The 15,009-nt window shown below is 36.0% G+C and overlaps 1 protein-coding gene across 1 annotated transcript in view; it reads left to right on the forward strand.

Moving 5' to 3' along the window:
* The window catches only part of LOC139687159 (neuroligin 4-like), a 409,782-nt gene that overhangs the window by 389,137 nt on the left and 5,636 nt on the right, over nucleotides 1-15,009 (forward strand). The window contains exon 4 of the mRNA XM_071584292.1: nucleotides 7,676-7,876. Within this exon, the coding sequence (XP_071440393.1) occupies nucleotides 7,676-7,876 (201 nt within the window). The remainder of the gene's footprint in view (nucleotides 1-7,675; nucleotides 7,877-15,009) is intronic.

Here is a 15,009-nt window from a genome sequence, read left to right on the forward strand (position 1 = left end):
CTCACGCTCATTGCATTCGAGAGAAACGCATGAAAAATGCCAAATATCTTTGAGTGAACGCGCCATTTTTTCTTGACACCAAACATTTTCTCTGCGAAATTTTGGGAGAAGTAAAATGGACAAAAATGAAAACAAATGAAGTAGTATAGCGCTTCAGGCGAATCTCAAGTAGACGCTCTGAGGATGATAACGGAGTATGATATCGATACGTTGACAACTGAATCCCAAATTCAACCCACGAAGACTTCACCGCATATATATATATATATATATATATATATATATATATATATATATATATATATATATATATATATATATATATATACAAATATATAAAAAACACAGATGTAGATTTTTAGAATATAGAGACACAAAGAAAGGACACTCACAATTTGTTATTTTACGTTTCGACAGCACGGCTGTCGTCTTCAAAATTCTGAAGACGACAGCCGTGCTGTCGAAACGTAAAATAACAAATTGTGAGTGTCCTTTCTTTGTGTCTCTATATTCTAAAAATCTACATCTGTGTTTTTTATATATTTGTGTGTCGCCGAAGAGCGTTCCATTTCAAAGATATTATATATATATATATATATATATATATATATATATATATATATATATATATATATATATATATATATATATATATATTGGTTAAGAGCATCCGCTCGGCAAGTGGAAAGATCCGGTGTTCGAGTCCCGGTCAAGGAAATATTTTTACTCTTGTGATCCGTTCGATTCCGCCTTCCCTACCTTCATTGTGTTCGTCCTTTATGTGTGTTCCTATCCCTTTTCCTTATATCTGTTACTATATAAATGAGTATATTTATATATATATATGATTAAATTCTTAAAACATATATTCCATAAAACTCTTAGAGTAGATTTAGAGAAATTATCGACACAGCTGACGATTTATTGGTTTTGAAAGCAGTACCATTTTCATGTATAAAAAGTCATATTTACTACAAAATTGCTGCGAAAAATATACCGTTGCTATTCCACTCAATTATGTTTTCAAAAATAATTGTCAGTAGTGCCAATATGACAAAGTTTTGTGTGAACAGCTTTCGAGTCTTATGGCATTTGAACAAAAAATAGTGTGCCAACGTCTGAATTCGTTGAATCGCAATGAAAGACCCTGTTGTTTTTTTTGCAGTGCTTCCAAAACGCGTCACTGAACTTGTTACTTGTTTCACCGAGCGCGTTTCCCTCTTCAACATAGTTAGCGTGTGGTACAAATTAGATCGTACTCCTATGTTCTATTTAGTGGTCTAATCTAGCTTCTCTGGTTGAAATATTTTGTTTAAAAAAAATCGTTCTTTTAATTAGTGATAAATGCTTTTCATGATCAATGTTTTCATGTGTGCATATCCAACTGTAGTGGAGAAAAATGTAAATTCATGAGCCCGTCCTAGCTTTTCATGAATGGGAAGGATTTCGTTTATAGAACTTATGGGACGGGTAATGAAACGCGACCCCTTTTCTCTATCGCTCCATCGTAGATATCATCAACCCCGAGTCAAATGTTCTTTCAAAGCCAAAGGAATCCCCAAGGGTCATGTGCACCGTTTCCCAAAATTTCTTCCTCTCCGTGTGGAAGCCACAGTGAAAGGTTGAATCCATTATAGAATAAAATATCAATTCTGGCAAGCGTGAAACTCCTCAGTGAATAGAATGCCAAAAATATGAATTCAATTAACAGAGTTTATTATTTTTTAAATGTAGTGGAATCGTTTGAATGTTATTTCTGTGGTAGTGAGCTTTTCAGCAATTTACTATCGTCCCAAGAAAAAGCAAACCCGTAATTTTAGCTTTAGTTTAATTCAGTTAGACAGCAAGCCTCGAACATAATTTATGAAAACAAAAAATCATTATATTCTTGAACAATCATTTCCATGTATTAATTGCATTGCACTTTTAATATGCGCCATGCATTTATTAGCCATCATTAACATGTCCCGTCTTCTAGTGATTATTTTCTTGCATCGTTCAATTCTTCCCTTGCTCCTTTTGTCGTGTCGGATAGGTTTTCTGCCTTGAATTGAATTAATCTTGTATGAAATTAGTGAGTAATCAGATCATAAACGGATACCATTGTTACGCTAACCAGCTGTAAGTGAATTCCAGAGAAACTCTCCTAGGTATATACGAAATATTTTAGTTAAAATTCAGAGCAACACTATGCCGTTTTATGTAATTTAACTCTACGTATGGGGTACCAGAATAAAACTTTCTCCCTTTTTACTCCCAAATGCATTGTTTCATCTGTTGATATCGAAGATTTTTAAATTAATTTAGATTACTTAAAAACCAGTTGGTAAACCAAAATACGAGGGTCATCCGGAAAGTAGTACCCGTTCGTGAAATAAAGACACAAAAGTAAATATTAACAAACATAAAAAATTTTATTTGAAAGAGGATACTTTAAACTACTTCTCAACATAATCTCCAAGCAAATTAAGGCATTTGTCATAACGTGTGACAAGTTTCTGTATTCCTGCTGCATAGTCCTTCGCCGCCAGCTCATTGAGATACGCGAGGGACCCATCTTGCACAAATTTTTGCATAATGCAGATGGTGTTTAACAATTTCATGAACAATTGTTCGAGAAACATTGGGAAAATGCTCACAGATGTCATCAATTGTGACGCGCCGATCGTTCCTCACGAATTCGTCAACTGAGCTCACCAGTTGGTCTGTAATGACAGACGGTCTCTCCGAACGCTCATCGTCGTGTGTGTTCCCCCTCCCCATGTTGAAGTTGCGACACCACCGCCGAACAGACGACTCGTCCATTACATTGTCTCCATACACCTCCTTTAATTGGCGATGAATATCACATGGGCGAACGTTTCTTGCATTGAGGAATTTAATCACTGCCCTCACTTCACAACTGGCGGCGTTCTCAATTTTTTTAAACATTGTAAACAATCACAGAAACAACACAGGCAATGCTAGCGTCACGCAACTTGGCTCAGAGAAGGCAGACAAGCCACTGAAGCTATCTGACCTCGTCCAGCGGCTACTCGCGTCGTCAGCACTTCATGCGGCACGAACGGGTACTACTTTCCGGATGACCCTCGTACCAACCTCAATTTACGCACCACTCCGAAAGAAAGCGCTTAGATTTTTGCAAATAGCATAGTTAATATGCCTCTAATCGGCTCAATTCATTTAAACATTAAACATTTCTGTTATGTACTATATTTTTTTATTCCATGGAATGTTATTAACCCTCGCAGTGGGCTTTATTGGTTACAAATTTGAACATTTCGTCTGTAGAAATAAGTACTGCTTTTGATAAATGCGTATTATAACTATTTTTGCTTCATTTGCTTTCTTTTTCTGATATCTCGAATCCAATGACTGGGTTTTACCTTCACTTCCTTGAGGTAACGAAAGTCAGTGTCGTTCTCTCCTGAAATTGAATGACGTTTTTTCCCACCTGTCTCGAGTTTCATCAGAAGGTGTTCGGCTTGGCTTATGCTATTATGAGAGAGCTTTTGAATTCTCACTTCTGGGTTTCGGCCGAGTTAAGAGGGTCATGAGTGAGGACTAAGGATGCCACTAAAGCAACTATGGATACATGAATCACTGGTAGCTGTATAATTATCCTACTTGTTTATTATACATCAAGACGAATTTAATTTCATTATACTAAAATATTTACTTTTTGTATACTATTTCCCTCGTAAAATAATTTACTGAAACAGATGAATCAATCAAATAGGCGCACATAGTCCCCGACAGCTATAAGGTACTAGGTGACCATATAAACTTTCTCTTGCTGGCCATTTTTTTCAGTACTTTGAGGCTTACTTCCCTGCCTTCATATTTTCAAGGCCTAATTTCTTCCGTCCTCCACCCCGTTCACCTAAGAGTCTCCCGTCAATTATGGCATTTAATGTCCAGCAACCTCAAAATAGTTATTTGACCCACTTTTTCTTTCTTCTTTTGATCTCTCCTGGCACCTAACATTCTCGGCTTCTCGCCGTATTCAAATCTCAAGAGCCTCTGAGTCCACTTTTATTCTTTTGCCTAAAAGTACAAGTCTTGGATGCATACAGCAATACGCTACATACCTAAGTCTTCACTAATATATTGTTTCACTTTTTTATGCAACGTACCTGCCATTCTGTGCCCAAGTATGAAAAATTCTTTGAAAATTTAAAAACTTTATTTTTCTTATGGTTTATATTAAGCGCGTTTTTCTCATAATGCTCCAGTAAATGACTCAAAACTAATGAAAATATCTATTAAATATTGTTATAGTAAATGTACCAAGTGTGGAGTTTTGGGTGGCGTAATCACAGTTACGAAATTATATCATTTGATTTTCAAGTAAAAATACAAGCGTAGTAGTATTCTATGGAAGGTTAGACACGACAGAAATACGATGAAGTAATTGTTTTATTTAAAATTTACGCACGAGTTGGTCAACGTTAATGTAGAGGGGAGGATTCAATCCTAGTATTCGAAGCCTGAAAATCATGTATAGAAAATTAAATCTTCTGTACCCATACAAAGGGCTTTAAACAACTAGCGGAGTTTTTTCATTTGCTGCTGATAGATACCTCGTGATGTGATTTTCAGAATAAAAAGCACATTATTACTCTCCCAATGCACTGATTTTATTGAGCTCTTAATGAATGCTATCAATGCCAACATTAGGGTGAATACTTTTTATTTAATTGTTTCAAAAAATTATGTCAAATACCAATTTGCAAATTTCAAATTATCTACATTAATAAAAGAAACCAATATTAATAAGCGTAATTTTCAGAAAATTATTTTTTTATGGTTTTATTTCGAGTGAAATATAGGATGCCATGCAATATTACTGATTAATAATTAGGTAGGTACGTTGTAAATCGTTTCATAGCTCTAAGCATTCATCATGTTTCATTGTTAGATGAGCGGTTTATAATTTTAAAAACCTTTTGTTTTCAAACTTGATTAATGCCTTCCCAACAGAGCTGTATTCTATTGAAATTTAATAAGTATGTTTTTAATTCCACACACACTTCTAATCATTTCTATGCTCAAAAGGACTGTTCAAAAATTGTTAATTTTTGTTCCGTGTTTATTGCTCTGTCAATGTCATCTTGCACTATTTCATTTTAGAATCATAAATGTCATCAATTTTACATCATAATTTCCTAATTAAACTTATACAATGCATTATTTGGTCGTGTTTTCTTTCAAGAAATTATTAATACACTAATATTTCAATACCAAAATACAATCCATTGAAAATTATTTTTCATAATTAGAGCTTAAAATGCCGGTAAAAATAAATGAACTCTTCGATTCATTTAAAATTTTAACGGAGCCCATGAAATTCGTTCGCTAAATTATTTCTTTCCCATGATTTATGACGTCCAATCTCACTCATTCAGATGGCTTGCCCAAGGAAACTAAGTATTAATTTCACCAAATAGGGCCCTGCCAATAGTGTCAATGCAGATACTTTAACAGAGTCTTCTCATTCTACTTTTGTTTAGTGGTGTATTTCGGAACCATAAAAAGAGACCGTTAAATCCATGTATTTAAAAATATCGAAGCACTCCTTAGTACCACAGCATGTGCCTTGGATTCTTCCACCTGTGAGTGTTGGAGTTTAACCTTTCGCTCTCCTATTGTTAGGATTCAATGTCAAAAACCCCTTTGCACCAACGTTTTTCAACCCCATACTGGTTTCCGTAGGGGGCTCAGAGTGGAGTGTGGGGCAATAGATGGCTCCTTCATCGCCTTCATCGCATTTATCCAGCTCTTTCAGCTTTCCTCCTTTGACCTGTCAACCCTTCCCCTCCGCCTCCGTGGGGAATCATTTCTTCGACCCTGCTCAGACCGCCCCGGGGTTCGGCGTCGTTGTCAGCCTTCCAGCTTTGCTCATCACTACAATCCCTGTACGCGTGCATACGTGGCACTCAGCGGAGGGCAAAGGAGAGGATGCCGCGGGTTCTCTACGCCCTTTTCCCATCTTCTCACATGCGACGCTCAGCTACGTCGTCTCGAGGCTGAATGAGAAAATGCAGTTCCTTCGAGATCCCTGAAAAGGTCCCAATCATTTTCCCTCGCTCGCATTGCCATCGCGTTGGTGATTCAGTGCCTTGGAATAGCACCAAAATGATTCCATACACCCGCCTCTTCTCTTCCCTCCTCACTCCTCACCCATCATACCCCCCATTCAAAGCTCTTTACGGCACGCTTTATTCGTGTCTCGCTCGGAATGCGCCATGCTGCATTTTTCAGCTCCCATGTGGGATCTCCGAGCGAGGGGGTAGGAAATCATTTGCGAGAGCATTTGGAATTCATTTCCCAGACAGAGGAAATGAATTTCCGGGAGGCTTTTGAGGTAATATTTGATAACTTGCTACGCCGCTGTTGAATATGTCTTAAAGTTGATTACGTCCCTTTCGGGTTGTGTCCGCTTGGCTGCAGTCGGCCATTAACGAGGCAAATTCGACCCTAGTAATCTGTGTTTTGTGTGCGCGTTCCGTTTACTTAGACCGTAAACGGTTTGCCCCGGGAAAGTTAATTGTAATTGTTAGGTAGCTACAGAAAATGCGAATAATATTGAGAAGGTATAAATCTTAATGAGAAAGTCCTAGTTGACTAGTCGAGGTTATTACTTTAACTTAGGTGGTTTTGCAAATGTTGTCATATTTCCAAATGTCATCATTTTAGATTTTCCCAATCGTCATGGAGGCGATTGGGATTCTACAAAATATTACTCTTCCTTAGGACTTCCTCAGGTTCAATTCTATATGAAGCAATAATATGTGCTCCTTTTTGAAACTTCATGAAATCGATCAAAATTTATTGAACAAAAATATCTGGATTTTTTGCTATACGCATATGAACCAGTTAAACAGAGTGTCACAGAAATATTATACTACTGAAATGGGAGAGTTTGTAAAATAGAAGAAAAAGGAGTAGGTTAGGCGCGATGTATAGAATTATTAAAAAGGACGAAGCGTGAGAAGATTTATGGAAAGAGATAGAAAAGCCCACCTTTAAGGGTAAAAAGGCCATAGTTTCAAAATAAAAATAAGGACGCAGAAAACAAATAAGAAAAAATACTCTTTTTTAAATAGAAATATTACTGATTGGAACCAGCTGCCTGGAGGTTTGTTTGTGCCCTTTCCATCCAATTTTAGGAGTTTTAAGAATAAATGTAAAGCAGCCACTAGGTGATGAACTTCATTATAGTTATTAAAATATTGTTTGTACGTGATGTGGACGGCATTTTGTGTGTGATGTGGAAGTTTGTTTGTATGTGATGTGGAAGTGTTATTGTATGTAAGAATGTTTTATCTCTTATCTGTTTTTCTAGTGGGTGTACGCATGTATTTTTCGTTGTAAGAGTTATCATTAACCAAACTTGACCGTGGCCACCAGGACAATCGCCAAATTGCAACGCAACTCTTAAATAAAATAAAAATTAATTTTTCTTGGCGAAGGGTGACTCCTTTGCATTTTACATTGAACATGTTCTCAGAGATCAATCAAAGCCTCCGTTGCAATCTTCTGCCGATTATTATGAAATTATATGTGGGTTAAGGATGCAAAAATATCTGTGACAAGAGATACATAAATGTATGTATACTTAGTTTTGTACTCAATTCCCTAATCTGTCCTATTTCTCTTCTAAACTTCCAAGGTTTTCTGAATGCCAATGCAGCCCCTCACCTGCGTGCCAGGGTGGCTAACTATGGGCTCATGGACCAAATAGCAGCACTTCATTGGATTCAAAACAACATCGCACTCTTCGGCGGTGATCCGACCAATGTAACCCTCTTTGGCCACGGAACAGGGGCTGCCTGCGTCAATCTTCTGATGGTTTCACCTACTGTCATGCCTGGTGAGTAAAAGAGGGTAAAAACAAGGGAGCTCATCGTTAGGGAAGGACATATGGTGAAAGAAAATCTGGCTACTGGGAAGGAAATATGTCAAATTATAGAGGAAAATGTTTAGTTTCCATTCACAAGTTGCAAATCAACTAAAAATTTGTTAAATCCTCTTCGATAAATATGTTATCTTGCTTCCTTTATTAGAAAATTTATCAGTTCCTAATAACCATCACATGGAGGTCGTCATTTCTCACTCATGCACCCCCCGTTAATTCGTTCTCAGAAGTTAAAAAACGAATTGCTTACATCCCGCTATTTTAGTTTAAATATCTTGTAAAACTTTGCAAGATTTTTTGTTTCTCAATTAGAATGAAGTACATTTAATGTACGTTAAATAATCATCATTTATTGATAATAATAAATATATATATTAACATTTATAATCATATAACTTAGGGTTATTAAAAGCACTATAAACGGGCTGGTACTGCACGTTATTAAATTGGTGTTACAGAAATCAAACTTTTGCTGCATTACAATTAGATCATCACGAGAAACTATCAAAGAATTCAACATTGGTGATAACATACGTGCTGCACTTCTTGTCGCCAGGATGAGACCAGTATAAATCATTAACTCCTGACGATATTAATGAGTCACAGCCGCAGATGGATCCGCCCTAATATTGCTATTTGGTGACCTTAGCTAGGACTTATCAATCACCTCTTAATCAATTTTTACGAGTCTCAAAGTAATATCTCCCTTTCCAACTTACTTCTATGATTCACGCTCCACACCCTTTTTGCACACAATCTAGAGTTAATCGGCGCAATTAGGCGAATGGCCTTATTCTTAGGCGAATGGCGAATGGCCTTTTTTCGTGCCTACGTACGTTTAAGTTGATCTATAAGAAATAATCCATATCTCGTCTTAAAGAAGGCCTCAGAGAAGGCCGAAAGCTCGAACAATTTACCGTGTGTGTCCTTTTAAATGTTGCTATTCTATTTGTGTTCTATTGTGCCGTCCCAATATTGTGCTGCTCGTGTGAGTGTTTCCGTATAATCTATATATATATATATATATATATATATATATATATATATATATATATATATATATATATATATATATACACACACTAACAAGTTGAAAAACTTTCAAAAATTTCACATTATTAATACGTGTCAAGTATATGCATATCAGCCGCAATGTTTCTTTATTTTGAAAAATGTATTGGAAAATAATAGGGGGTATGATATCAAGTACGGAATATTTAAAAAGAAAATTCAAATAAATTTCTTCCCACTATTATCGAAGTATGAAGCTACCATTAAATTTCGAAAAAACAACAGATTCTTAAAACAATTCCTAAAATTACAAACTAGCCTCACTCACTAATAGATGGAGACTCCATTAGCAAAACCACAACAAAAAGAACGGTCACCAAAAAATTCTACGTTAATTTGTGCGTTTGAATGTGTTCACATAAATAAGTGATAAATATATACAAATAAATGTATATGCCTGTATATGTATGTATATTTATTTATTTATATGCTCAAACATGCACATTCATTGAGATACGCTCTCGTGCGCGTCAACGCATTCTTCGGCCGGCATTTGCACGGGAGTGTGGGAATGACGCTACTCAGAGCAGGGTGTTGAGCGACAGATGGAGATGAGATGAGAAGGTAAGGGAGAGAGAAGAGAGACAGAAGGCGAGTGAATGTTGGAGACGCTATTTAAATCCGTTCACGTGTGTATATGATACGAAATTCGGCGCCCCCTTCAGGCGTCTCTCTCTTTCCCTCTAAAAAACACGACCCTGTTCCAGATGGTGCGGTGGGTGAGTTCCTATTTCTGCTCACTTTCCTAACGCCAAGCGTGATTTGGAGCTAGGAAGCGGAGGTGTGCTTGTTTGTGTGGGGTTGGCGAGGTTCTGTGATAGTGTAGGTGGTACCGTCTAGAGCGTATGAGGAAAATTTGTCCTAGCGCGGACGCAGGTATTCATGGTTGTTTTTGTGAATTTTTTTCCGCCTTCGCGACTCAAATTTACATTATGCCTGCGTGTGTGTAGGTTTGTATTTTTTTCGATTGTGACGGGTGATGGGGATGCCGAAACTGGGCTGTGAAGGAGCGAGATGGGAGAAAGGAGGCGGGTTTCGGATGGATTTTGAGGACCGGATGGGCCTTTGTGCGCCTGTTTGTGGGTGCGGGCATGTGGTCTTTTTTATCGGGCCGTATTTCCCCGTGAGAGGGGGCCATAGGTAGAGGAGTGGGGAAATAGATTTAGGGGTTATGAGGAGAGGAGAGAGGGGAGTGATGGGCTCGGAGTCCGGAAGGTAAGGCTATAAGTTGTCAAAGGCGTGTATGAGTCTATGCATGTTTGGGAAATGGAAGGTGACTTCCTCGGGATTGACGCCGTTCTCTATCCGTCAGCGCGCACACTTTTCTGGGGGAAAGCAGCGGATTTCTTATCCCCCTGAAGGTGAATCGTTGGTGGGTGAAAGGCGCGTACCTTTCAACCGCCCACACCGGACCAGTCGTGTCCAAACCAACAATCATTAATGGTAATTATTCTGTGTGTATTACTTATATTTTCAGACGTGGGTGACGTGTACGTATGAAAAGTTAGTCCAAGGTATTACGTACAGAATGGATATTTTTAAAACTGATTTTTTGTTTAATTTTAAATATCGAGCGGTATAATCAATTATTTCAGTGAGTTAGAGGAATGGCATTTTTTTTGCTACGCAACCCAGAAATAAAGCATTCTTATGGTAAGGGATTCCAAGAAAACTATTTTAAAATCCCCAATTTATAAGGCCGTGTAACCTGTATTTTCGCCATTGTGACATCTTATAAACATATTTTTTTTCCTTTTTCTTGCAATTTCACTGAATTGAGCGTAAAAATATTGAATTCGTATGGTGATTGGTACCGTTGTATTCAGTTACATGTTACACAAAGGGATTTACACGCACTCAGACTTTGGGCTGCAGCAAATGAAGCCCAGAAATACATTATGTATGTGCTCTCTCCAACTTTCCTATCACTTCCATTTGTTTGAAACGGTAATATTCAGAACCTTTTTTGTAAAACCAGCCCTAGGTTTATAAGTTACGGTTCCAACTCGGGAATTAGTTTTCATGTATTTGTCCACACTGCTATTAAGTTTTATGTGAAGAAGCTTTTAACTAACCACCATTTATTAGCAATATTAATACCATTAAAAGGCTATATTTAAGCATTATATATAAATTATTTCTTTAGCTAAAAGTTTAATATACAAAATATTTTGCACTATGAGTACTACTACAGGTTTTAATTTTCAAACCTCACTTAAGAAGTATACAAGCACTTAAATAAGATAAATCGCTACAGCTCTTATAGTCCTCCAGTATTTCAAAATGAGCTTTCATTGGAAACCCATTTCAAGTTTGTATTAGAAATGCTGATTTGCTCTAAAAATTAAAGCAGGCAAAATCATGCTGTGAATTTTGCTGTGTGATTATATGTCTATTTCTAATCAAATAACGAGAAAGGACTAGGAATATAAAACAAACAATACAGCTTCATAATGTAGTCCTTGTTTCTTTTATTTTTGAGTGTATCATATAGCTTGATAATCCTAGGATCGGTTGGGTTAGTTGTAGGATCATTTTCTTGGTAATTCATGTAAAATTGAATGACTCTACGGTACAGCTAGCTGCTTCGATTAGTAGGGTAGTTTCCATGAATATGGAATGAGAATGCTTTCATTGTTTTGGAAATACGAATATGCTACATGGATAAAAGTAGCTTGGAATAGTGTATACTTTTTAAGTAGATGTTGCCATTCGATGTCTTACAGCGATGTTGAACAGCCAGACATGGCGATGGTTAATGCTGTAAATTTTATTTGGGCGATTGACATTCCATATCCGATATCAAGATTAAAACTATTATCATGATGAAGATGTGTTGGGTATTTTATGAATGTCGTCTACATGGAACGTATAAAAATCTGTATTGATGCCGTTTACAGAGAGACAAAATGGATGGAAATCGAAAAGAATTGTCATATTGCCATAAGAGCTCCTATAATAAATTCTCGATTTGCCGTTCAAACTACATTAGTTTTGCAGCATTAATTTCATTTACCTTTGTTAGGCTGTTAAAATTTTAAAGTATTAGTTTGCGTTTTGATCACTATGGTTTAGATCGTTTTGTTAGATATGCATGAAATATTCAAATTTCTATTTAATTCTAAAAAACGTCGTGCATTTTATTCATTGGAACTTTTATCTTTCTGCATCACATTTCCTCAATGTTAGCCTTCAAACTATTAAAATACTATTCACTCGAAACAGGTATTTTTATCATGTATTTATCTTATTAGTTGAGGATAGTAATATATACTTAGGTCTTGTTCATAAGTCACTGGGCATTCGATAAATACTGCTAAGCCATCCATCAAAAATGATTAAAACAAGTGTAGAGTCATCGTAGTGGTTCCATGTCTGATTAGGGATCAACAATAACTAATGGCCTATTGGGTTCAATCGAGAGAACAGAATTTTTGCAGTAGAATGTACCTTAGAATCAATCTCAAATATCCTCGTCTGTCTGTGCTGCCTCTCGAAAGAATGAATGTTTGACGCAGCTGGACGTGAGCATCCAACCGAGTTGAGAGATGGGATAAATAAAGTGATTGAGCCGTAATAAGCCGAAAATCTAAAGGGCATATGCCTCAAATAGCATTCACGGAGCGTTGAAATAATTCATTCATATGGGAAATTCGTATGCAGTTAATTGGACCTCATAAGTTGATTAGAGAAAATTGTCTTTTTTTTTAAATCTGAAAAAGAAGCTTGTAATTAAATATATACGCATAGGGATCGAAATGGTGCGGTGACTATTTTGCTGTAATTTTGCCCCAAGTGCCCCGGATTCGAAATCCGAAAATTCTAGAGGAAGGTAGGATTTTTCAGTGGTATCCCGATGCATGACGACGCTGGTTTTCTCTCGGCCCTTAGCAAAATACTCATCTATCCCAAATGGCACAATTCATTACATCTGTCGATCGTCTTCCCTAATAGATATTAATAATATTTAATATTATATATATTGTGTACATTTTATAACTAATTACTTTTTATTTAGTCGAAAGAAAATGGAGCTGGGAATTTGGATCGGTTAGGATTTCATATAATCAGTTTTAGTTTCACTAATGGTCATGCTTTACTTAGCCATTTAGCCAAGCCGAAGCCGTCATTATATCTTTGAGAAAGAGGAAACTTAATTTAAATATTATATAGGATTTAAAGAGAAAGCAGATGGTAAAGATGTAATATTGGAAGGATATACCCTTCTGGGATAAATCCATAGAAATTAGGAAATATGGATACAGAACATTTTAATCAGCGATTCAACTCGGAAGACTATGATAGAGGGGAAGTCGTTAGGAGAGCGAAGAATTTGTTGAACAACCTTAGGGTTAATAGAAAAAATGAATGGAAAATACAGAAACATAGTAGGGTGTGGTGAGTCCTTTTAAAACCTATCATTAACGGTAGAATATACCCGGAAATCCTTTATTTAATTGAGCGAGAGGGTGTGATGTTGAAATATTTTCATACTTTGGCAGAAATATACAATGTATCTCAAATATATATATATATATATATATATATATATATATATAATTATATATATATAATATATATATATATATATATATATATATATATATATATATATATATATATATATATATATATATATATATATTTTAATGGCACCAATGTTGATGACACCTTCTGATCTTTGATTATTTTCCAAAATTCAAACTTTGATTAACCCCGTTAAATTGAATATGGACTGACATTAAGATAAAAATGAATTTAAAACATTTCAGTGACCAGCCGCTCTATTCTTCACAATGAGAATAACTTTCAGAAGAATAAGATCAGAATAAGTTTTTGATGATTTAATTATTGATTTTATTTTTGAACTTATTTAGCGATTTTTCGATGAATCACTTCAACTCTCACCCAAAACACACAAAATATCGTGATTTCCATTGATCATTTCGAACGAACAATAAAGGGACACAGACATGAATCAGTAAAAAAACTGAACAACATATAGAAACAATTTCAATGCAAAAGGTTGGGATGATAGCTATGGAAGTAATTATTATCAGTGGGAAGATGAAATTATCTAGTAAAAATGTTTTCTAAAATAAAAAGGTTTTCATAGACAGAAAGCTATAGTGGTTTCAGAGTAGAAACAGTAAAGACAAATTAAATCATTTTTCTTGAATGTGTTCATTATGCATTTTGGTAATGGTTTGATTTGTTAATAAGCCATATTCATGAGAGAAAATTTCTTAATGAGGCATAAACTCGCGTAAAATTATTACCATACACACTAGGTTGATTCAACTCTATGCACCGAGCTTAGTTTGGAAATCCTCGAAACATAGCCATCTGCTGCTGGAAGTGGGGCGAGAATAACATCTTGGGTTTCCTTCAGTGAACTGTGCGTTCTCATTCATTTCGTTTTAAAAAAGTGGCAATATTCATGACTACATGTAGATTAAATTAATGTATTGATTTGGTCAACGGGCAGTGCATACTCTACATTTATTAGTTAATTTGCATTTTCTGTTTTGGTTAAGAAGCGAATAGTGCATAACGCTAGGAAAATGAAATTTTAGAAATCATTTAAATGAAAATTAAGAGACATTTTTCACTCTACCGGTATTGCCCGAAATTATCTTAAAATGTAGACTTATGATAATGATGCTCGGCAAAATTATTTCTTAATTCCATAGCCATAGTTACCGAGTTCCGAGGATTTTACGGTGAAGAGAGGCAAAGAACAGTTTTCAATTTGAGCCATTAAGATTTTTACGGCTATATGTTAAGGTTTTAATATGAAATTAGAGTAATACAACTACTTTTTTATAAAAAAGATAACGGTATTGTAATAATTTATGAAAAAAGGTATTAAATGCATCATCCGGCACCGTTGGCGGCGGGGTAACGTCCTCGTTTGCCTACTCAGAAGTCGCGGGTTCGATTCCCGTCTAGGTGGTTTTTCCTCCACCTCGGGTTTGGCTGTATGGAATTGTCAAATTGTTTAAATTGTCGAACTG

Source organism: Hetaerina americana, unplaced genomic scaffold (assembly GCF_022747635.1).
Source record: "Hetaerina americana unplaced genomic scaffold, ioHetAmer1.1.p SCAF_17, whole genome shotgun sequence".
Taxonomy (NCBI): domain Eukaryota; kingdom Metazoa; phylum Arthropoda; class Insecta; order Odonata; family Calopterygidae; genus Hetaerina; species Hetaerina americana.